This window comes from Tauraco erythrolophus, chromosome 8 (genome assembly GCF_009769465.1).
Source record: "Tauraco erythrolophus isolate bTauEry1 chromosome 8, bTauEry1.pri, whole genome shotgun sequence".
Lineage (NCBI taxonomy): Eukaryota > Metazoa > Chordata > Aves > Musophagiformes > Musophagidae > Tauraco > Tauraco erythrolophus.
In genome coordinates this window covers 38,592,681-38,618,303 of record NC_141472.1, presented here as the reverse complement: position 1 = coordinate 38,618,303, position 25,623 = coordinate 38,592,681, and the positions used below count along the sequence as shown (strand labels likewise).

The following is a 25,623-nucleotide window of genomic DNA, read 5'->3' as shown; positions in this document are numbered from 1 at the left end:
TGATTCGGCTAGACTGACACCATAAAATACTTTTTTTTAATTTAATGGAAGCTTTTAGCTAAAAGGAGGAAAAGCTTTATTTATGTGCCCAGTTTCCACACAAAAGACTATTAGAATTCATTTTAGAAGGAAAATAGGTGCTTTTTTTAGTCAATGCTAATTGAATCTGTTTTGCTGAATAACAAAGAAAACTTTTGTATGATGACAAGGTAAACAAGTCAGAAGAAAAATTACTTTAGAGAGACTAAGCATAAAAATATAGTTTTCTAAAAAAAAGCAATAGTAAACTTGAATATTCTTTACTTAAAAATCGAAGCTCACTTCAAAAATTTGGACTTGCACAAATAATTTCGAATACCATTTCAGTTACTGAAACTGCCTGTGAAAGTGTAAGTTATGCCCTGTTAGTATGAGCCCCACGAGGAACTTTAGGCTGAATCACTGCAGAGTAACTTAAGGGATGTATGTTTTAAGCAACTATGGAGAATTTTTCATATACCTGCACATAAACCAGCAATTTGCTATGCTGAGACACTCAAGACAGCTCTGTGTCCCTATTTGTTACTCAAGCCAACTCAGGAAGAACTCCAACAGCTGATTGTGCCACATTCTCACCGTAGCCTAGACAACACAAGACAGGTAACTGTGGTTGTTCAAATGGCCCACGCCACTTTTTTATAAAGTAACTTACCTCAACATCGTCGTTTTCCAGAGTTCAGTATGTCCAAAGTCAAATACATAGAGCAGCATATCAACAGTCCCACATATCTTTGCAAAATATCTATAAACATATTAAACCTCATGACTTACCCATGCAGATTATTCCTACATACCACTGGTCCTATAACAAACACAGGCAACATTCCTGTTGTATGTGGTCATTATAAGCCTATACTCCTTGACAGAAAAAGACAAAGACAGTTTTCAATGGTAGATGGAAAAAGAAACCAAATCTCTTGTAAACCATGAAGCCCATCTTCATTACCACAGGATCAACTCTTCTTCCCACAGAGTATCGGTTCTGACAGTCTGTGTAAGGGCAGTCATTTCTCAGGCAGGCAAGTTATAAGTTGTTCAGAGCTCTAATTTATTTGAAAGTGTCAAAATGGAAAAATAACTAAGTTAACAGAGATCACAGCAAGACTGCAACACGATCTTCCCCAAAAAGCTTTCCAAAAGGACAGCAGTATATTTTATGCTAGACTGACAGCGCTAGTAAAATACCTTTCTCAAAGGAGAGAAACAAAGGAAGCCATTGTAAACATAAATAGGAAAAAAAACAAATACAAGCCACACAGACACATTCTGTATAAGTAACAACTTTATTGTAACTTGATGTGCTGAAACGCAAAAATATTTTCAGCAACAAGGTACAAAAAGTATTTCACCATTAACATCAGCTGATAAAAAAAGGCTGGATGGTTTGATACAACTGTTTACATATCTGAATTCTCTGAATCCTTTCCACCCCAAAACAGGTCTAGGTCATTTCACTGGTTTAATTTCTAAAATAGGACTCATTGATCTTAAGCCTTCAAAAACCAGGTTACAAATACAGAGAAGTTCCTTGCAAAACACTTGAAATAGTGAATTCCCTTTACAGACGTAGTCCATTTACTGTAAGCAGAAGCCAAGTTACGAGACTAAGTTAGTGTCTTGCCAGCTAAGGAGCTGAGCTCTGCACTAAATATGCTATCAACACCAGACAAAGAGGACAGTTAACATTCCATTTGTCAATTACAAAAAATAAATCAATTAAGCTCAGGAATTTTAACCAACTATAAGATTCAACAAAATTCAACAATATTTCAGGTAGCAATACCTCACAATCGCAATTCACTGTCTTTTATGAAACACAGTTTCAAATACTGCCCATCGCTTTATTCTCCCAGGGGAGATACCTTTCCATGAGGATTTAAAAGGAACAATCTCCATGGAGGTCTTCTACTGACCTGCTGTGCAAAGGTGAATTTTATACTAAATACTCAAATGTTTAGAAAAACATCAGAACTAGAGTAACTCGTAAAGCTAACTTTGTGTCCATGATTATCACATTTTGACATACACTTATCTTGTAACAGCAAATATTTTCACATTTTCACAAAAATATACCATATTACTCAACTTGTATCTGTAAAACTTCACTTTGTGTTGTTTCTACTTCAGTGAAACTGAATTTCGAAAGCAAGAATCAACATGCAACAGAGCTCAAATGTAATTTGTAATGTGAGTTAATTTGTAACTTTTCTGTCTCAATTGTGTATCAAATAGCATTCTCCTTCACCTTTAAAAATACCTTTTAAAAAGATCTTGTGTCCTGTTAAATCTTCCCTTCATTACAAGTTTCCTAAAAAAGGCACAATGTGTTCATACTTCTGCATGCAGTAAATGGACTAGGAAATAAGGATTATTTATTGAAGCATCTTCCACCCAAAGCGTCTCCTTAGGAGAGGTTCGAATGGAAAAAAAAAAAATAGATAATACATAATAGCATTTTAACAGCAAATTGAGTCCTTATTTTTAGAAAGTCATTCTTGACAAAAAACACTGCACAGTCATACACACACGCGCACGCACACACAGGACACATGCAGGGTTCTCCCCAGAAAAGTATGGAAGCGATAGTTCACATCTATCCGAGGGAGTAGTGTTGGCAAGCCAAAACATGGCACCTTCATACATTATATTCCTAATCTGTATATAAAACTAAGGAAAAAAAAAACTCCTAAGACTTCGGCCTGAAAAAAACTGTCCATTGTATTAGATAGTTTTATATCTGCTGCACTTAGAACTGACGACTGAGGTTTTGAAGGGCACGCTCTTGAGATCTGGGGAATACAAACAAGCTACTGAATCCGAAGGAGAAGGCTAACTGTCCTGTTCCAGTGAGAACACTGCATGTAGTTAAAGAAGAGGTGAATAATTAGTGCACTCACTTAAGAATACAGCAACTGTTTTACCTTTTTCTTAAGAGCTGACAAAACTTGAAAACATACATAATAAATAAAATCAAATCTAAACAGATCAATTATCATGTTTGTTGGGTTCCCCCCCCCCCCCCATTAGTGTAACGTATGGTATACACTGCCTGACTTGAAAAGTGAACACTCAGATAACATTATAGCACAGTGTCTGACATTTTTTGGTACAAAGTGTATTAAGCTTCAAAAAAAAAAGTCTTCATAAAAGTCCTTAAGCTTTCCATTAGATGACTGTATGTTGTTACTTTAGAACAAGCTGAACTGGACAACCATTACAGCATTAAATATTCAAGTCACTTCGTATGTTAGAGCTGCAAGTTTTACCAGTGATGAGTATGAGGATATATAGTCCTAATGCATTACACAGTGAAGCAAAAACATCACTATTTTGGAGGGAACAATTACTTTTACATCTTATTGTGACGAATGCTTATGAGACCTTATTTTACATAAATATTTAAAAATTGATAAAAGGATAAATCTCTAAATATATAATTTGATGCCTTACGTACTATTAAAGTTTCTGATTTTACACTTTATCCATCATAAAGATTTAGTTAGAAGGTAAAAAGAAAATGCATGTTTAGAGGTTATTTTCTTCAAAATCAGACTGGGTATTTTTTCCAATTTACCTTTCCTAATTGTTTCCTAGATGCCAAAGTATGAAACTATATATTCTTTCCTCTACAAATTTCGTTCAGGGCAATTCAGATGAATCTTAATGAAATGAGGATGGGGGCAGATTTTAAGATAGTAAACAATCTGAAATTCTTCCTCTCTCCTCCCTGCATAACTTTTTTTCCATAGGCAAACTAAAACCCTTATGCAAACATGTTTATAAATTAGGTATGATCTCCTCCCATTCCCCACTGCCAAACCCAAGTCTTCCCAAAAAAGAAATATAGCATATTCTCACTATTACAGTAAACTCAATGCGGTAACTCAGGAAACATTTAGAGTGTGCATTACTGCGGACTTTTCCTCCCAATTGTAAACAAAGCTATCAAACACTGAGGATGTTGATATTAAAGCTAAGGTTCATATAATAAAGAACTGGCCCATGACAAGCAGTTTACAAATATTTCATCCTTTTCACATTATGCAGAATTTCAATACCATCCACAATGCTAGTACAATAACCGAAATGCAAGACTGAGCAAGTCTCTGCTTGCAAATACCATCTGACATTTCAGGGAAATACTCCTCTTGATGTGCACGTAACCTCCTCAGGTGTTAAGGGAAGCCGTGCACATACGTCAAAATGGGAAAAATCCCTTCAAAATTTTACCATTCACATGCCTTTCTCAAATAAGCGAAAATATTCTGTTACTTAAATATGAAAGCTTGCAATAGCCACCTTCAATTGAGTCTTAAAAAGACATGCTTTTCTTTTCTAACAAAACTAAATCCCATGTGGCTGTGGGCATCTTAAAATGTATCTAAAAAGTTAAGCCACAGTTACCTGTACCTCATTAATTCATCAAAAGCAAAATAGATATGTACCACACAACATACAAAAGTTACACATTAAAAGTGCATATTCAGAATCCATTTGGCCCATTTCTTCAATTTACATTTGGTCATTCTATGCATCCTTTACTTTTCTATGTAACCATACACGTGGGATATATTTTTTCCATATACAATACTATCCTGTTTTCACATTGAACTCTTCACCTCTCATTCAGTTCTGCATTAAATGTAAACTAACGATGGACCGTAAAGAAACACGAGCAAGAGGTTTATTCTGTGTTTCTTTTTACCATTTGGACAGCTTTGACACACACACAATAAGCATTACAAACTGTAATGAAAATACATTTTTTTGGGCCAAACCATTGCATATTTGCCCCCACAATGAAAAATAAATTATGTTCAAAGCAGTATATTGCCATAAATAGCCTGTAGGCATCTGCTGAAGGTAAACAGGCTCTCCCCCAGATTTAGCGCTTGTCCAAGGTACATTATGTGCCTCTGGTTCAAGCGCTTTTAATGAGAGGCTAGTTAAAACCTTCCAGTTAGCACTGGACCAAACTATAATTGTTTTATTTTTTTCTTCTGAAAATAATGGAAGATCCCTTTCAAAAACTAATCTTCAGTTATCAACTTTACTGCATTATGGAGCTAGTGCAATCCTGCAGAGCCTAGTCAAAAAGACAAGGCACATTAAAAATAATTAAAAAAAAAAATCAAGATACATTAGACTATATGGACTAGAGAGTCATTGAAGATAATTTAAGGCCTTTCAGTGAATTAATCAGTCTAATTTAAAGCTGAGGATTAAACCATAAATTATCCACCTGAAAAGCAAACAATAGGCTTTTTCAGCTTCTGTTCTGCGGACAAGGATAACAAAAACTCTTGTTATGGTTTGTGAAAACACCTCTGGACATGGAGGAGTAGAGTCAATTCAATTTCTCTAAAGTTCACGGAAGATTTCATGACTGTTTTAGCCGTTTGCGTGGAATGCCAAACTGTGGACACTGTGCAGATGCGAGTGCGCGAAAGGCCTCTGCTACTAAGTGAGGGTGGGAGTGGATCATGGACTTCCAGCCTGCTGTTTCCATTATGTCTGTTGCTTGGCTGAAAACAGAAGTATTAAGAACAGTCATACAATTTTACAAACCAAATGCACAAGTGCACAGTGGAGAAGAGCAGGCAAGGCAGAACTACTGCAGGAGAGCAGCTGAGCATTATGAGACAAGCTTTATGAATGCCAGTAACGATGCCACTGGACAGCAGCAGCAAATTGCAATTCCAGTATATTGATATTACCATACGTAGGACATAGGGTACTTACTCTGCTCTGCTCAGTACCAGCAAGACCTCAGCTAGAGAACAGTGTCCAGTACTGGGCACCATGTAGGATAAACACCTTGAAATTGCTCAGCAAAACCAATAAAAACAGTAAGAGGAAAACTAGAAGAAAATGAGGTCTTGCATAGAGAAGAAAAGCAAGAGAAGACACAGAAGGGCATGCTCAAATTGGGGGGAGAAGGATGGCAAGATGGCTCAGCTGAAACTGCAGCAAAAATGATGTAGTTCATACATTAGCAAAAGCCACGAGGACAGATCAGCTGGCTGACAACAGAAGCCTTCACTGGGAGCTCACAGTTTGAGTACCAGTGGAGCGCACTTGAGAACATTCACTCTTTCTTCAGTACAAGATCACAGACTACATTCAGAATGGCTTTCAACGGCCAGTGTCGATTTTTAACTAATGCAGAAGCAACAATAGATTTCAGCAAGTATCACATTGACATCCAGCAGATTAAAACCAAGGTATTTGTTCAACGTATATATTTAATTTTTTGTGAAATAATGTCAAACAAAAGCATAAAATTCACTCTGCACATGAAGAATATTACATTGGTTGGGATGCATGCCACATTGACACAGGATAAATTTGTAATTTGGAACCAAGAGCTTATGCACGGATCCCAAGTTTCCATCGCCCTGCATTTTCAAAAGCCTTTCATCAGCACCCTCATACTTCTTCCGGAACATTGTCAAGCATAAAATAAGGAGGTGACCTCTACACTATACGATCTCTCAAAAATCTTTTGCAGATTTCTGATGCAAGTCTTTAATCTTCTGATGCAAGTCAGTAAAGGTGGATGTCTGGAGAAACAATACCAAACTTCAGACTCCATGTGCCCAGTCAGTAAATTAAGCCAGGCCCTCTCACGTTATTTCCCTGACTTACTGTAGATGCTTTAGCTGAAGCAAAGATGAGAGCATCTTCACTAGCAATTAACCAAGACAGAATCAGCTCAGTAAGTTCCGAATCACTCAAGAAGGAACACATCAACTGGTTTACATTATTACGTATTCTGACTTTATTCATTTTTCTACTGGTATTTTGCTATTTCCCTTCTACCACCCCTTTCCTCTTCCACATCAGGCTCAACCATTAGGCCTGTGAAGATTTTTTTTTTTTTTAAAAAAAAGGAGAAACACTCTCATTTTGAAGTAATTGGTACCACACAGCTTTTAACTTCTCTGAGGATTATGATGGTAAGAAATAAGTGCTCTGCTGTTGTTTTACTGTTTCAGCCTACCACTGGCTATTCTGAAGCTGGCGCTCTTCTATTCCATGATTCACTTGAGCTGTTTCAAGTATGTGCTGCAATCAGTCCTACGGTCTAAGCTCCATATTCTCAATCTATTTCCAGTGTAGCCATGAGCTGACAGAGTCAGCCAGATCAGAGAGACCTGACTGACTAGTTGTGTGGCCTCAAGAGTACTAGTGCTGACATGTGAGAAGGTGCACAAACATGTTGCCAAAGGCAAGAGCAGCAACTGCCCTCCTTTCTTTGGAAATACTGCAGGCTCAGGCAACACTGCAGGCTCAGCTTGACCTAAGCAAGTCTTGAAACCACACTGAGGTTGCCACTCCTCCAGACACAAATCTGATTAGTCAAGAGAATGGTTGCTACCACCATCTCACAGCACTGATATGACCCTAGGAGAGGAATGAAAACCAGCTATTGTTAGGATCTCACACCAGAGGGCAGTTAACTCTCCCTATCGTTTAAAGGGGAAGTCACAGTCATAACTGGGGTAGCATCTGCTGAATCCTACTTTACTTACAGTCAGCGACTGGCCTCAGTAGTGTGGAAATGAAGCAACAGTTCCTAAGATCTGCAGTCTATTTAGCAGTGTTTGTACAGAACATCGTGAGGCAGGGAAACTTACTTGCTATTCCAGTTTTTCCCATCTTTACACCCAAGTTGTCTAAGAACACTGCACCTGTAAGAAAGAACTGTGCTAGTATTGAAAAGGTACACAAAGCATAAAAACAAATGTATTTAGAGTCTCAAAAATATTACTTACCTGTTAATAAAGTCTATTGCTTGTGCTTTTAACTGTTCAGCGCTGTGCAAATCTGCGAGGATAAGAATGTCAGCAACATTTTCTACCGAGAGGTTACTACAGAGTGCTTCCTCACACATGACCTTCAGCCGTTCCAGTGCATACTGATAAAAGAAAAAACTACACTAATTCTCCAAACTCATTTTTTCTACTGTTATCTCTACAGTTAAGACAGTGCCAGTCATGAAAATGCTTGGTGCCTCCCAAGCTTAATATCAAACTGCTTCCAAACAGCTAATTCAAAATTCAACATGCTGCATTGAAGAGTCCTCAAACAGGAAGACATGCATTAGGTTTGACACAAATTGATCAAATGCTTCACTGGCAGAAATTTTATTAAAACAACAGAAATAACTCATTTAGAAGTTTTTGTTTTCCTTCAGTTTGGTAAGGGAGGAAGAGTAAGGAACAGACACTGACTTTTTAATCAAAAGCAGCATTAGACAGGTTTACATCTCAAAGCAAGGGGCAAGAAATTATACAATTGAAAGTTTCATGAAACTGTTCCCAAGAAAAGACACTAGCCTGTTTGAAACTAGCTTATTCCAAGTTTATCCCCACTCCTATCTCTGAATTTCTTAATTTCTTCTATACCTTTGACACAATCTACCAGAAAATTGATGTAAAATACATTCCCATATTTTGCATGAATAAATTGTGCTTCTTTTTTTGAAGGATGTCATAGTATAAACAAGTTTCATTCAGCTGTATACATTTCTACTGAGATCTTACCCATCCCATTTAGTTTAGCACCCTTCAGACACAGTTTTCAAGCCTGAAAAGAATTTTAGACGTATAAGTGGCATATATTCGAGTTGCCACTCATATTTGTATTAGCAACTGTTCTATGCAATGAAGAAGTGCCATTGAAGAAAAGTCAAATTATTGGGCTAACTTCTGTGTTCCTAGACCTACACATTTTTACTTCCTTTTTATTACTATACTACCCCTCAGGATACCTCTGTTTAGAGTAAATAAATATCAGGTATAACAAATCTGTACCTACCAGGTAATACAGCAGTGTAGTGCCTTTGGTAATATGCAGAACCCTCATTTTTAGATTATTTCACATTCAGAAGGAATAGCTGAAAGTTTCTAGCAGTTTTTAATTGTTAAAAAAAGCTACAGGGACCTCCTAGGTCACCATTTCCTGCTATTGCAGACAATCATATAACTGTACCATGTAATATTCTCTACTTTTATCAACCATGCCCTAAATAAAAGCCAGCATTCATAAAGTAACATCATTTTACCTTGCCACCTGGGTGTACTAAAACTTAAAACACAACCAGTTTTGGAAGATGAGATGCTGGCAATGAGAGGTGAAAAGAGTAAGAGCAGTATGTCACCAAGGCCAGGGCAGTGACATACGTCAAGAGATCGTGAAAAAAATTAGACACATTGAGCTGCCTGAAAAAAAAATATAATATTTTTTTATTGACATTAACTACCGGGATGACTTATCTTAGATGATTTATATTAGGATTGATTATGAGAACAAGCAGTTTTCACCACTAATGTTTTACGGATATGACTGCACAACCAATTCAGAAATGGCAAAGGTAGTTTAAGAAATTGCCATACTCTCAGCTGAGAGTGAAAATTTCAGACTACACACACTGAAGTGAGTATTTTCTGGATTCTAAAATACTTCTGTCTCCTCAGGGAAAGACAACTGTGTGTCCTCTGAGGACAGCTAACTAAAATTTCAACTCAAGCTGTAAAGCAGTCAAGAAAAAACAAGGTACTGGGTCAAGTTTTTAAAAAGTTAGAAAACTGTAAATTACAGTATGAAAGGGAACAATCTCACCTTAATTGTTGTGCTGTTATAAGTCCCCTCATCTCAAAAATCACAGTAGAAAAAGTATTTCACAGAGAGACAATTTAAAGAGAACACAAGATCCCAATACAGAAGAGATGAGCGATTAGAACTGTTACATTTGTAAGGAAGACAAAGATGAAAGTTCTGAAGTAGCAGTGCTTTAGGGAGCACAGTTAATTCAAACATTTGTATAAATTCTCTTCAAGAATACAAAGATCTAGGATACATTTTATTCAAGACCAATTTTCCAAATCATATTAACAGTCCCCCATTACTAAAAACTTTGGATAGTAAATGTAATTAATATCTGAAACACTTCTGGGCAAGAAAGATTTATCAGCCTTCTACTGCTAAAAAAAGTCTACTCTTTTCCATCTCTCTCCATGTCTGATAAGAGATGTTTCTCACATAAAAAAAAAAAAAAAAAAAAAAAATCGAACTATATATCAATCTAAAAAAATATTTTCTTTTTTTTTAGTAGAACATTCCACAAGTAAACATCAAGTTTGAGAACTTAGGAGTCAATTACTTACTTTGTCTGCAGCTGCCAACAAATTGTCGGCCATTTTTTCAAGGTTTGGTGCTTTTCCTGTGTAAATGAATCTCATCATTTCTTTAAAAACTTCAGGGTCTACATCATTTATTTCTACACGATTCTGGTAAAGAAGAATCAATAAAAGCCTCTGGAATTTAGCTACAACTTTAAAGTGAACATATAAAATACCATCTGCATGCATGCTACAAGTTTTCATTTGCCATCCAGCATACAAAATCCTTACAAATTTAAGTTAACATTCAACAATATTAAGCAGAAAGCAATCAAAAAGTCAGGTAGAAATCAGGTGGAAAAGCTTGGGCAGTAAAAAGTAAAACTCCAGACTTTATTGCACAGGCTGTACATAAAAAATCAAGGCACAGTTTCAGGAATATTTAAACGTGCTGCTGAGTTTCCGACCCTACAATGACGTGTTTGGAATATCAGAAGTCTGAGCAGCAGACAGAACAAAGTGAGACATTTTTGGCTTTAGCTAAATTGAGTCAACACAGCCTACATTTTGTTCTCAGAAACCAAAAAGCAAACAAACCAACTCTAACTGATATTATGTAGCTAAAGACTTTCCTAATAAATCTGTGGTATTGAATGCTTGACTTCCTTCTCTAATATCAGCCCCTATAAGCAACTAATGAAGTAGGAAATTATGTCAAAGATGTAGAAGCAAGCACAAGACTACTGAATGGGGTACAAAACCCACAGGTTATCAGCACAAGAGGTACATTTTCTGGTTCCCTATCCACTGAACCACATACAGTACTTAGAAGTAGGGCTGCACTGGAGATTTACTGCTAACATGAAGGCAAAGGCCCGTAGCATGGCATGTTACTGAGGCTGAGACATCTCTGGGTTTTTCTTTCAGTCCAGAAATCCCAATAAAACGCTTCCAATATTCCAATTCTACCTGTGAAAGTTTCCAGATGGGAGAAGTGAAGGGAGGAAAAAATGCCATGTTTCTGACACTCAAATATACCGTATTTATCTGATATATTTGTTCACACCAGTGGCATCATTGCAGCCTCCAAGACTAAGTGATGATCACCTATCACAAGCCTTTAGCAAGCTGATCAGTTCCTTGCCTTTTCATGGATTCTATCTGTAATCCAGCCGTTTTAGATGTTCTTCTTCATGAAAGACACAAACTCCTTTTCACTGTGGGAGATACCAAGTGTATAAAAGCAGAAGCAGCTCTCTGTGCTGATTAAGTAACTATCCATCCAAAACACTTATACAGGTCAAGTGCCTGCAGAAACTGAAAGAAGAGGAGTGCTTCACTGCCTCAGGGCTTAATTTGAGTCATAATTCACCTGTTGTTTCTCCATGTCCTAGCTACCATATAAAATGTTCTAATACACTAGAACAAAACCTTAGTCAAGTCAATCGGCTTATGTGAAGGTAGAAACTAAAGCAAAACAGGGCAGAAATTACTAGGTCAATTACATCAGTAGCTAACGTTGAAAACACTGATCTAGGGCAGATACAAGTACCTGAAAGAACAAATCCTCCAGAACCTCTCCACAGTCAGCCCTCTCTGCTCTTTCTACACAAAGAAACTCCCAAAGAATTCACCAGGAAAGTGTTCAGGAGCAGTACCTTTTCCACTCATGCAGCACCACGTAGTACTCATCTTCCTCAACTTGCACTACTTCAAGTTTCACCCAACTTTGTGCTTTTTCACAAGGTACAAATATCTACATGTAAAGTTTTCAGTAAGGCTTACCTTTTTGCTTTCCTCCATTTCATGTTCAAACATTGCATTAAAAACTGGAGATCGTGCTGTAGCAAGAAAAGCAAATATTAAATATAATCAAATTTCAAACTTTCAGCAATTTTAATTACAAAATAATAGCAATACAAAAGTAGAAAGTACCTGCAAGGACAGATTTATGAGCTTTGAATTCTTGTCCTCCTACATAAAAACTGCAATCTGTAAATCTTGTTGTTTCCCAGAGATTCCCTAAATCTTCTGCTAGTCGACATTCAGGTACCTTCAAAGTGTTTGTGTTAGACTGTCCTGATATATTTACTGAGTCTTGGACCACGCTTACCTAACAGAAAATCACAGCAAGACAACTCCTTCATAACTGAATGCCAAGAGTAATTAAATTACAGTACCTATTGCTAGAATTTCAGTAATTCTAAAGCAAAGCAAAAAACAGTGGTGTTTGTGGCATTAGGCTGGAACTACAAACCAATGCTTTACTTTTAAGTAACAAAACAAACAAGGCTTTACTTAGAGACTCTAATATTATGTATTTATCCAATCAAAACAAAAAGAGAACAATACCACATGCCACCTGACAAACACCAAAGTAACTAAGTCAAGGACAGACACAGTTCTTGAGACATCCGTGGAATAAAAAAAAATAACACTATTTCAGAGATAAATTAACAGTTTGACACTCTTCACACATTTAAGTAAAATATGTACACAATATAAAATTCCAAACAGTTCATCAGGATCACAAGGTCATGGAAAAGTTTCATAAGAATAATCCACAGAAATGCTGAATAGTATGATATTCCTAATTTTCATTACAGTAAATTCATACTTAACTGGCAATGTGACAGTGCAAACTAAGTGCAAGTAACACAGCTCCTTCATTACTTCATTTTACTGTGTTCAGCTGAGGCAGGAATCACAAGTGATTGTCATCCAAATAAGATTAAAAGCCATTATTTTAGAAATACAAGTCAATGAAATATAAGATGCAGTAGGTAAGTAACTTGACTAATGAAATGCATGCTCACAGGATGTAATTTTTACACAGAACTAGTTAAGAAAACTGTGAAATATGTGCATCTGAAGTGAATAAACATGGGCAATAATGGTAGTATAAGTCTTTCACATCAGAAGTAAAAAAGATAATAGCACCCTTACTTGCTTTTTTTCAGATATTTTACATACTAAGTCCTTTTAATCAGTATGCTGGGAAAACAGAAGAGCTCAGCAGGTTTTACTTCTGTTGTCTGAGGGAATAAAACCCTCGCAAAGAAGAAAAGACCCATACTACAGGAATTTGATCACTGCATCTCCCAAATACAAAAAATTAGGATTATTAAAAGAAAAAGCTGATATTGTTGAGATGAGTGCTTAGTTTGATTTCCAGAGGCGCAGCATCTGGAATAAATCTGGCATAAAGCAAAAATAGCACAGCTAAGCTTCACAGAAAGTTGGAGTACTGCAAACCAAACTCCAGATCAGAAGAGGAGGATGATCCAATTAAGACAGCAGCTTGGGGATTTGAATCATTGCCTAATTCCCTGTTTCATCCCATACCCTCTCATGATTATAAGAAATTCCTTTATATTCTTCCACCTTTTAAAAGGAAAAAAATACCCAAAAGCACTGCGAAATTCCACTTTTACAGCAAGACTATACATTTATAACATTTAAAGGTCTACAGAGCTATTGTGCGCCCTATTTCACAGTGTTCATACACAGAGTGATTTCAGGAGATATACATACACACAAACGGAGTTTCAGCTTAGCAAAGCTAAGTCTTCTGTTGTCAAAGGCAAGTTCTGCTCCTCCAGGGACTCGACCCAAAGTTCATGATCCGAGTTGTCCGCATAGCATCTTCTTGTTAGCTACAGACAGTGCCTAGAAAGGTCATCTACACTTTCCTTACGTGTGCTTCAACTGCTCTGTGATGTCCCAACCCTCTGCTATTTTAGAATGGTTTCCAATACATATTGATAGTTGTACAACACAACGATTTGCTATGACCCATCCTTTTAAGACATACCCCTAGCAAACTTTTAATACAAGTCTCCTACATCTGAGTGGTCTGGCACGTATTGTCCACAGGTTGTAACAACTTTTAAAGATTCTAAATACAAACACAGGCATCTGGTATTTCATACCTCACTTGTCCAGATAGTATGCTTAAAATCAAGTGCATTCTCTTTTTAAAAAATTTATTTAAATCAAGCTGAAATCCAATCAATTCAATCCCACATAACTATTGAAAACTCAGGCTAAAAGTGACTTTTTTGATTGTCCCAACACCCGATACCAAATGCTTACTTCAGGCACCCTTAGAGCTGTATTTATAAAAAAAACAACCCACACTCACAAGAGTGAAGATATTTCTTCACTAAACACTAATGCAAGATGATGAGGAGATGTTAGAAATAATAGCAAACAACTTATCTCAAAGAGTAGCAGAAACATAGCTGGGACTTCCAGGTACTCCACAAGGTCTGATTTACTTTATTTCTTAGGGAGCTATCCAACATGAAGCTTCTGCACAGCATACATACTTCAGGGGCACAGGTCCTTGTCCGCCTTGCACACCCTCATGTGTAAAGGTATATAAAATGTGTCATCTAGGACTTTAACAAGTTCTCTGTGTGATGACAGCTAACGTGGAAAACGCGTATAATTTTCTTGGGTTTGAATCTGTGGAGATCTAATAGTAAAGGTGATGTGACACCCTAGACTACTCTCTCAAGCTGAGCTAGGTAAGAGATCTGTGAAAGCACTCAGTAGAGAATTTACTACTCTATTAGCAAATGAAAACACTTCCAAGGCTTCAGTTTTTTCAGGTTATATGGAAAGTGAGAACTGAGTGAAACAGAGATTAGTTTGCTCAAAAAAATAAAACTATGGAGTTGTATTTAAATCAACAGGTCACCTGTTGCTGGTGACACCAGACTTTGCAAAGTATTTAACTTAACCTTTCAGGTTCCCAATCCAAGGACATATCAAACTGATCTTAAGAATATTTGGCAACACAGAAGGAGTATCTTTGCTGCCAAGGAAGAACAAATAATCCTTCTGCAACCCAACAGGAAGAAAAGAAGAGCCAACCAGCACAGTTGGTACTCGGCGACCTTTACTAAATACCTGCTATATCTGTTAAGTTTTATCAAGTCAAGTGTAATAGAGTTTTAAGAAGCAGTAACCCAGTCTTCCAACTAAGATACAGGTAGGAAGGCAAACAGAAATTAGAATTTAAGTTTCAAAAGCACAAAAACTTCAGACCTGTCTATGGAAACAGGTCCTTTAAACGACACTTGTTATTTCCAATGACAGCTGAAGAGCTGGAAGAACACATCCAAATAAACCAATTTTAAAATATTTGGATTTCCAATTTTTTTGCTTCAACCTGAAACATGCCAGAAGTCATTTTAACATGTTCACTGTACACAACTGAATGTTGTACTTTCTTCAGCATTTATAATCAGGGTAGGTCAAACACTTCACAAAAGCCACTCACATCACAACATTGAGAAGTTTTGTAGGGAAATAGTTATATATAAGGATTAGCGTCAAAGTTTAAAATAACTATTTCTCTCTGGAAAATTCAGTAATTTTCAATTTATTTTTTCTTTAAACAAATTTTACCTCTAAAATTAAGTAGGGACCTATTTCCAAAACTAAACACTATTTTTAAGAGCTGTTCATTTACATCGAAGGATTCATTACCAGGAAAACTTAAAATGAGAAACTACTCAAAAGTATCCTTACAAAGCCATAAAACACTTGTTACATCTGATTTTATCACCCAAATAATTGTATTCATAACAAATTTATCATGCAGCTAATTTAACTTGTCTAAGTGAAAATAAGATGCAGTATATTTGCAATATCTAGTCTCCGGGGCCACATTTCAATTATTCTTCCTACACAGCATAATGACACATAATTAAATCGTAATCTTGCCAAGACAATTTTACACATTTCCTGTAAATACACAGATCAAAGCAAACTTATTAGCAGTTGGAGCATCTATCATCCTCCTAAGCCACTAATCACTTTACTGCAGCCAAGATAACAGGTCGATGGATGTTTAACGTACTCTGGGCATACACGGAAACTTTCTCTAGTTTCCATTTTTAACATAGAGTGTTTTACTGAATTTCAAGATGACAATTCAGGTTACCAACGTGACTCATACTATCCAAGTGACCCATAATACACCATGAAGTTAAATTTATACCATGGCTCTCAATATTAATTCTCAGCATTAAGCGGTCCTTCTGCAGGATACTTGCACTTCTTCAGAAAACAAAATGTAACAATTACTATAAAAATAAAGTGTTTAATTTACTTGAAAGACCTGTTCAGTGGTTAAAGCCATCAATTACAATATTACAGGAATACAGATTCTGACAATTAGTTGATTTTTTTTTTATATAATGCAAACCAGCATGCAGAATTTCCTTCTGCTTATCCACTGAAAAACAATCCTATAATTCCAAATACAACTTCTTTAAATAAAAGTGACTTCAGTAAAATACTACATCTACAGAGAGCATGCATTAAGTCACCTTTTGCATAAGTAATTCTATAGTTGATTCTGATGTAATCCTGGCAGATTCATGGAGAAGACCAACAGTTTACAAATGATCAACTCAGACCTGTTCTACACTTCAGTGTACGTGTATCAAAAACAAAACCAACGCAAAGCAAGTAAATGCACATCTTACCGTATTTATAGTTTACAGAAGGTAACTTTTATAGCGTATTACTGTTTAAATCAACATAAACCTCTGTTTATTAGAGCAGAAAATATTTTATTTAAAAGCTTACCACTTAAAAAACTATACCCACCTCACAAAATAACGTAAGCTTGTCATCTGGTAGAAGACCGTTAGCTTCATCTAGTAAAAAATCTCTTCGGATAAATTTCTTAAAACCCCAGTCCTTGCCTTGCACAAATCGATACGCTCTTTGGCTTTCTGATTAAAAACAGTTATGTATGAATAAAGCAAGTTAAATCAAAATATTAACAAATAACAACACCTAAAAATTCTATATTAAGGTTAAGCGTTAATCCAAAAATGAGTCAATTTAACACATTTGCATCATGTGTCACATTTTAAGGAAACACAACTGATTAAAACTTTTTTAAATGTTGTAATAGTGTTATTTTATAAAACACTTGATAGAACTTAGCACAATTTGCAATTCAAACCGTATCATCTCCTTAGATGTTATCTCAGGCACCATTCAGCAAGAGAGGAGTTTTTTGGCTAATGTTTAAGAATGCCAATGTGTCAAAACAGAAACTGTTCACAGGGAAGTACCATTACAATGAATTTGTCATCACAAATGCATTCTGACAACACTTCAGCAGTTGTCATAACAACCTGTTTTGACTTCTTCCTGAAATGGAAAATCTTGTTTCACAGGTTGAAATTATTTTGAAATACAGTAAAAGCATTTAAAAAGCAAAACAGAAATAAAAGCTTCCAAGTAACAAACTATTTTTTGGTCATAAAAAGATATTGTTTACTTTTACCGTTTAACCATAATTAGGACATTTTTTTTTCAATCCAGCAGATTTGCTGTGACCACATAACTCTTTTTCCCAGTTCCAATGCTCACAGCCCGCAAAAGGGTTCTCAAGGTGTCACAGTAGTGCAAACACGTGCAATTCAGTTAAGATTAGGTATTTTACATGGCATGTTCACCATGAAGTGGCCACTTGTTCCACACACTGAACCACGGGATAGAGCACCGTATACTTTTACGCGTAACTAAAATACGGGAAAGAGGTTATTCGGGAATGGCTTTGAAAATATATGTAAAACAAACCACATTCTGAATTATACTTAGAAAGATCGTTCAAAATGAAGAGAGCAAGAATACTTCGGAAATAATACCAGAGCAGAGGGGGGAAAACAAAAAATCTCAAGAGTTTTCTAAGATGGAACTTTCCTCTCACTCAAAAAAAGCTGGACAAGAAACACATCACCATTTCCTTTGCTTATGGATAGATACTCTAGTCTTCTGGAGAGCGCTTTAGAAATTTAAGTCACAAGTTTTTTTATAAAAGCAAAGTATTTTTTATTACGGAATCTGTTAAAACATCATTCCTTCTACAACATCCAAAATAAAGGCCATAGGAAAGTCAGACTTCTCTGCACTAGTTAAGTTAGTAGCATCACTGAAACAGACTTGACCACTTAAAACATGTATGTTAGAAAATGTACATGTGTAATACATTGTCCTCACTGCTAATAGCTAGAAAAATGATATTTACATCAGGTTTTTAGTAGAATTAGATCAAGCAAAATATATTGTACAGGTTTCAATAGTATTGTTTTTAATATAATGAAGAACGACCCAGGAACTGACAATGCAGGAGGTGTCTCCATCCCTGTCACCTTATCACACTATCTTCAAACAAAAAAATCCTTATCTATGCAGAAGAGGAAGAAAATGCACTTAAAGTGCAGTGTCGGTCACAAAACAAACAGAATGCTGTTCACATTTTTAAATCTCTAAGCCAAGGAACAAAAATTGCCATTTTAAAAAACAGTATCAGTTTTCTGGCATGTGGATTAGTGGTTTCACATTTTTATGAGTTTGCCAAAAATTCCCAATAAACCTAATGAAATTGAATGAAAAAATAAAATCAGAAAATCACATTTAAAAAAGTGTTCAAAAATTTGTTCTCTAGATTCAGCTCAATTCTTTATTCTGTAGATTTAGATTTTACGGTTATCAGCAAAACCCAATATTAACCCTCTGAAATTAAGTCATCAGTAACAATTTGAGCATAGAAAAATACACTTTATTCTTCTGGTTTTGTTTTTTCTAATAAAGTTAAAATGTTAGTTCATTACCTATTTTATACACAGCTTCATCGCTTGAACCAGCAGTCTATGCATAAATTATCAATTTGCAATCGACATCATTATACTATATAAATAAAAACAGAGCATCTCCAGAAGCAGATGATAAATAGTTGGAAAGTCCAAGAAATAAAGATTTCTGTTGGTAATTTCCCCAAATGAAAATATGTTTCCAATTCTTGTAGTGCCAAATACAGGTTAGCTACTATTGCAGAAACTGAAGACACATCTATACTCATAGGATTTTGGGGGTTTAGCACCTGGTCATTTTTAGTATTTAAAGTAGTACTTGGCAAAAAACCTTCAGATTCTCAAAACCCCTCCAATCCTACACTGCACATCCCTCACTTAGGATAGCACTACGAAGAGAGTTCTCATACGTTTTCTGGGAAATCAGCAGAACTGAGCACCTCTCTGAAGTGCCCATAAACTCATACACACAGCATGGGGAAGAAGCAGGAGAAATCAGAAGTCCATGTGCAGTTGCAAGGCTACGATCTCCTTGGCCAGAGACACAGTGGGATAGCTCACACGACTGGAGTGCTGCAGGGGATGGGGAGCGGCTCTTTAGGGAGGCCAGGCCAGGAAGGTGAGGCACAGGAGCTACCCTTTACATGAGAACCGCAGGAACGCGTGGAGCTCTGCCTTGCAGTGGATGATGAACCAGTTGAGGTTTATGGGTCAGGACCAGAGGCCAAGCCAATGTGAGCAATGTTGTGCTCAGTGTCTGCTACAAACCTACCAATCAGGAAGGAACGGGTGACTGGCAATTGGGGTCCTGGTGGACAACAAACAAACAAGAGCCAGCAATGAACTCCTAAGGCAAAAAAAGGACCAGCAGCATCTAGTTAAACAGGTTGCCCAGACAAGCTGTGGAGTCTCCATCCTAGGAGACATTCAAAGCACGACGGGTCCCAAGCAAACTGCTCTAGTTGATCTTGCTTTCAGCACAGGGTTTGGACTAGACAGCCTCCAGAGGTCCCTTGCAACCTCAACAATTCCGTGACTCTGATTATCTCAAAACATTTTTTGATGCATGCACCGCAGTTTCATTTAATTACATACACCAATTCACTACTGGACTGGAAGACTGTCTCAAGCCAAAAGCTGTGATCCACCAAACATATGGAAGCATAGATTTCTTGATGTAAGTTCCAGAACCAGGAGGCTTGCAGGGATTGAAGCAACAAACTCTATCAGTGGAAGAAGATAAGAGTGAAATATATACATTTACTTTCTTTCTAAAAAGGCTAATCATTAAATTTTTAAATTTGAACTCAGTTTTGTGGATTTACTTTAAAGATTATAAGCGGACCTAGTTACATAAGGAGAAAGAAGCATGAACTTCGAGTATGAGCACTGGAGAACTATAGATTTTTCCAAGGAATTCAAAACTTGCAACAGAACAGACCCTGCAAGATCTCGTAAGTCCTGGAGTAAGAGGAGGGAAGAAAAGTAGACAGTTGCTTCATATACAGGACCAGCAACAGCACGAACTCTGTGCAGACCAGCATTAAATCACATTTTTTCATCAAAATTCCAGCCTTCCCAAAAAGCGTGTCCTATGAAGTCTGTACTTGTAAGTTTGAAACTGAGCACCACACATTTTTCATATCAAGAAGGCAATTAAATCAAATCATAAATTATTTCAAAGTCTTCTAATTCCTTGGGTACGTGGCTCATGTTTTTAAACTGATTACAGTATAAATCAGATGAAATAGACCAAAATATTTTAAAGGAGTGTCTGAAAAACAAACATGCATGTTTATCCTAATTAAGGATGGAAATCAAACGCTTACTTCCACTGTAGCTAGAAACAAGCAAACACATCCCTACTAACAGGAAGCACAAACAATCTGCTAGAAAAGTTAAGTGACAAGAAACTGGAGTGACAGCAGTTCGCAATGCGCTGTAATTTATACTGCTTAGGATAGAATTAACACAGCTCAATGATCAGAAATGTGTGAGACATGAAACAGACTTTTAATTACGTTTCTAAAAGGATATTAAAAAGATATTTTAAAGTTCATCTCAATATTAAATTCTATTCTCAACTGAGAAAAATTACAACATTGATTATCTTTGGGATGTTCTTACAAATCCACATGCAATACACTAAGATTCCCTTACCCATTGCTTTTGTTTCTTCTCTTTTAGCATTCAGGAGGGAAAATTTGAATTTTGCTCTGACTTCACTTTTTGGACAACTGACTAAAAGCAAATATAACGACAGGTAGTCTTTGCTTTCGTCGTCTAATCCCTTTGGATTCACTCTCAGGCACCTGGAAGAAATGCAGAAATCGTACATTTTTAAATTGTACCCAAAATAAATTCAGAAATATTTTTATAAGATACAATGACAGATGCTACCGAAACAAACGTTTCCCTTATGATTGTTAAAATTTTGAAATTAGAACTAATCTGTACCTACAGTAAAATGTCAAGAAACATCTGAGTTTTAATATTTATCTGAAATTTAACATTGCAACTTTTGCGGGTGGAAAAAAAAAAATCAGAACACCAAAGCAATTGCTAGAAAAAAGACCTTACCACTTCATTTTGTCATTTGGCCCTGATGAAAAGGTCGAACTCTTTAAAACTTCACCCATTTCTTCTCGGCAAAAACTGAAGTTATTAATGGTCCACATGTAGGAAAATTTTACTACTTTAACCTGAACAAAAGATGTAGAAAACATCAATAAAATTTAACTTACATGTCAAGTGTTAACTATGAGAACTAGTTAGACTGTTGGCAGAACTCAATTTTTTTTTTTTATTATGACTAGAAAATAAAACCATTGAAATTTATGTTGATTACCTGTGTGTAACACCAGCTTTCAGCCACAGGTCCACTGGACATCTCCCCAGGAGGAGGTGGGGTGGGAATCCTTGACATTGCCACTTATTGCAGGTTTATAGTATCAAGATAGCAATCCAAATTTCAGTAATTCTCCTAAAAAGAATAATTAATACATTTTGTTCACCCTTTTTAAGTGTGGGGGGAAAAAAAATCCATATTTTGATATCCATATTACTGTGTTTACTAAATGGTGCATTTGAAATTTAAACTTGAGGACAATGGCTTTGGTATTTAGACAAGTTAGGTGTCACACATTCGTGACCACTCGTACTCAAAATCTGCAGGCTGAGTTCTCATGCAATATTTTATAAAAACAAGTTCTTATGCATCATACAATAACACCAACAACATTATTTCAACATCACCTTCACAAATTAGCACCTTGACCACTCCAATCATGCTATAACTTTCTTCAGGATCCTCTCCTTTGATTTGGAGAGTAACTAGGGCCCTGTGAGCACTCAGTTATTGGTGCCAATCATCGGGTGTCCACACAGGCGTAATTCAGTCCTGAAAGGGCATCTAGCCACCTAGGAGTAGAATAGGTTCAAACAACCCTGGGATTTCTCAAGGGAAGGTCAGAAAACAAACTTGCATTTAAAGTAGTGTTTTCTTCACACATCTTTCATGGTTGCCTTGTTTCTTTAGCACCAACAGATTCAACCGAAGAGCTATAATCACCACCACCATGTGCTCGTTCCCTATCGAAGCACAAAGCTGAAAACCAGTTTAAGTCAACTCATCAACTCTGAAGAACTTTCTAATAGGTGACACTACACAACAAAATTGCTTTATTTGCTAAGAGAGCACTGCAATTTCTCCTGCCCATCAGGAACTGAGTCATAGGCTGAGATTCCTCACATCCTGCTACAGACACCTAATTAGCAGCCTACTTGCACTCGCCTTTGTACACAGCTAATGAAGGAAGGCGGGCCTGTCAGAGGGCAGCTCTGGGTTACTGGGCTCACTCCCGTTTAGGCAGGGTTTGCTGTCATCTTTAGACAGGCTCCTGCCAAAAGCACAGCTTCTCACTTAAGCAGCTCCATTAAGTTGCTAAAAAGAAGGGAAATGAACCCTGATCAAACCAGATGAAAGTCACAATTGTTTCTGCCACACAACGTTTTCCCTCTCAGTACAGAAAGCTTCATTAAACGTGTCCTGCTACTGCTAAAGCAACATCAGAAGTCTACAATCTCCCTGCCAGGTTTGAGGGCTTCCCAATACAGGTCTTTTTACTTGTGATAGAACAGCATTAATTATCTTGCTGAAACGCGGCGACTGCACACCACTAGTCATGTTGGAACTCTTCCCCTGGGAATGGCCAACACACTTAGAAACAAGTTTTATCCAAACTGGTAAGAAGACACTGCAAGACCACATGCCAGTCAGTCACAATGTGAACAAGTTTTATTCCTATGGGAAAAAGAATTCTCTGCAAATCGCTATCATCCTCAGTGGATTCTTTCCCTCCTGCCTTTCTGGTACCTCTTCTTGCTCACTTGCGGTATCAATTAGCTCTTCTACATTAAAGCCTGCCGACATGGGAATCGTTCTGAATCACAAATGTATAAAACCTTGAAAACAAAACTAATTCTCAGTTTTTATCAGATGAGGAAGCAGATGCTATATAATTAGATCCCTTAACAGATCCCTACTATGATAAGATGGAAAAAAAAAAAATAATAATTGAATAGCTCTCAATTCTCCAAAGCTAAAAACAAGAAGGAAAACAGCCCACTCCCTATTTTATCATTTGCATGAGACGCACAGGACTGTCTCATCTCTGATCTGTTCCTCAATTCTTTCAGTTCATTAGACCAGTCAACTCCTAGTAGCCGTGAAGGAGCAGCAGATCTGAGCCAAGTTTGCTCTGAAGGGGTCTCTAAACTGAAAAAGGCTGAAAATAACTGCTGCATAGTATCCTCTTTAGAAAGCATCCAGTGACCTTATGCCAGCTACCAGTACTTATCTGCCCCCTCCTGTCTCACAACTAAATCAGCTTGATTCACTGAGAATTTAACTCTAAGCAAAGGTGGTTATTTTTGATTATTTTCAGGTCAGTCTGCTGCCTCGTCTCTGTACCTGTTCTACACATGGCATTTATATTTCAGAGGCTGCTTCCACCTGCTGTGTGGTTTACTATTTATTTCAGGTTCTGATAGAAGCCATGATTTTACATAAGTATTTTTTTCAGCTTTTTGTAAAGTTTCTCATTATAGCATTAGGACGAGACAACTGATTTTCCTGAGCTCCTGATACGTTTTTGAGGAATAGATTTGTATCTCACTTTTTTTTTGGCATTGATTTATTAAACCAATCAAATTTTTAGATTGAGAAACCTGGGAGAAAGCACGAGCTCTGAATAGCTTGATATCCTACCGGGAGCCTGTGTTGAGGAGCAGTCTTTATTTTTTAATATGCCTGGATGCATAATTTTAAAAAAAAAGGAAAACCAACCAATAGCAAACTCAACAATGGAGAATGAACAAACACAGCATCAGACGCTCTGTTAAGACAAACTGAAAGACTGCCAGAAAACAGCAGGGAAAGAGTTCAGCAGCACTGCTGATCTGCCCCTCACTTTACTTAATCCATTAATCAGGATCTGGGTGAGGACATGGGGATAGTTACCAAAATCTCAAAGTAAAAGAGAACACAAGTTTCAAAGATGTCACGGTGAAACGCAGAGGTGTTTGGGGAAGGAAGGATTTTTTCAGTCCCCAGACTGACACCCAGACCAAGTGGGCCACCATGTGCCTTACTCACTTCATACAGCCACCGATGGTCGCCAGGGCAAAGCGGACCTCGCACGGGCTGACCGAAGGTGAGAAGACACTCGCCCTTTGTTCTACGTACTGTACTCCACTTGGGGAGAAGACTAAATACTACTTTGAAGAAAGTGTTTATGAATCATTGATTAGCCACTGCCACCAGCTCCAACAAAAAGGTTTTTCAAGCACCAAACCCTCATCCCAGCCTATTAGATCAAACGGGTGGGAACAGACAAGAGCCGCAGTTCACAAAACCAGTCGAGAATGACTGGGTGGAATTCAATCAGCAGTGTGCAGGAAGACAGGCCTGTTATCTGCAGGATGAAACAACTCAGAGGGACGGATTTTCATGCTGGAACCTGCATTTACTCCTCTGCAGGCCATCATGAACAAAGCATCAGAGGTGACTGGACATTATCAGGCAATACCTCCGAGAGTTTTCAGGCAATGCCATGCCTGTCTGGACACGGCTTAACAAACCTGTCGGTCTGGCCATTTTGCCAGGCAGAAGTCCCTGACTCTCAGAGGAAACATGCACTGCGAATGCTAAAATAAGTTTTAATCAATGAAGGCAAAAGAAGTTTCTGGCTTCCAAAATGGAAATTAGAGATGTATTTTTAAAGTGTGTCAAGTACCTTTGTTGTTTTTTTGGGTGTTTTACTTAAGTGATAAACCTGTACTGAATGCAGTGCTGCAGCCAGTGATGACTCTACACTGAGAGTTTGCTTTTGCTGCCTTACCTTAAAAGAAGAAAGAAAAACTCAAAGGTATTTTACTTCACCTGTACTCCCAGACTCCAACCACCACAGGCTTAGCACTTCTACTGGTCTCTTAAAATAGGTATTGGTTTCACCTGCTTATCACTCTGCCAAATAGACCAGTCTCTGCTAAATCAGGATCTTCCCTGAGCTGAGTACTACTTGCGGAGCAGAGTGGGCAAGTAGGTAGAGATAACATGAAAAAATTTTATTTCTCAAAGCATATTTTATTTAAGAATTGACTGAAGTACTTTCCTATTCAAACAAATATTTGAATTAAACTTCATGCCATCTGAAGTTGATTGTCTCTAATTATTTACCTTCACATAGAGTGTAAAGAAAGCACAGGCTAACCCTCCATAAAATATATTTATACTAAATTTCATCAAAAGCTGTATCAGCTCTATTTTC

The 25,623-nt window shown here is 37.1% G+C and overlaps 1 protein-coding gene across 2 annotated transcripts in view; it reads right to left on the bottom strand.

Annotated features, from left to right (window-relative positions):
* Positions 1 to 1,303: 1,303 nt before the first annotated feature.
* The window catches only part of SPOPL (speckle type BTB/POZ protein like), a 37,396-nt gene continuing 13,076 nt past the window's right edge, over positions 1,304 to 25,623 (bottom strand). Inside the window, exons 2-11 of one of the 2 annotated variants that reach the window (XM_086615449.1) lie at positions 21,642 to 21,776; positions 21,374 to 21,495; positions 20,954 to 21,105; positions 16,794 to 16,921; positions 12,102 to 12,279; positions 11,952 to 12,007; positions 10,212 to 10,334; positions 7,818 to 7,960; positions 7,680 to 7,733; positions 1,304 to 5,564 (exon numbers count right to left, since the gene is read on the bottom strand). In XM_086615449.1, the coding sequence (XP_086471575.1) occupies positions 5,420 to 5,564; positions 7,680 to 7,733; positions 7,818 to 7,960; positions 10,212 to 10,334; positions 11,952 to 12,007; positions 12,102 to 12,279; positions 16,794 to 16,921; positions 20,954 to 21,105; positions 21,374 to 21,495; positions 21,642 to 21,719 (1,179 nt within the window). In that variant the 5' untranslated portion in view covers positions 21,720 to 21,776 and the 3' untranslated portion in view covers positions 1,304 to 5,419. The remainder of the gene's footprint in view (positions 5,565 to 7,679; positions 7,734 to 7,817; positions 7,961 to 10,211; positions 10,335 to 11,951; positions 12,008 to 12,101; positions 12,280 to 16,793; positions 16,922 to 20,953; positions 21,106 to 21,373; positions 21,496 to 21,641; positions 21,777 to 25,623) is intronic. The other variant, XM_086615450.1, reaches the window with a different exon arrangement.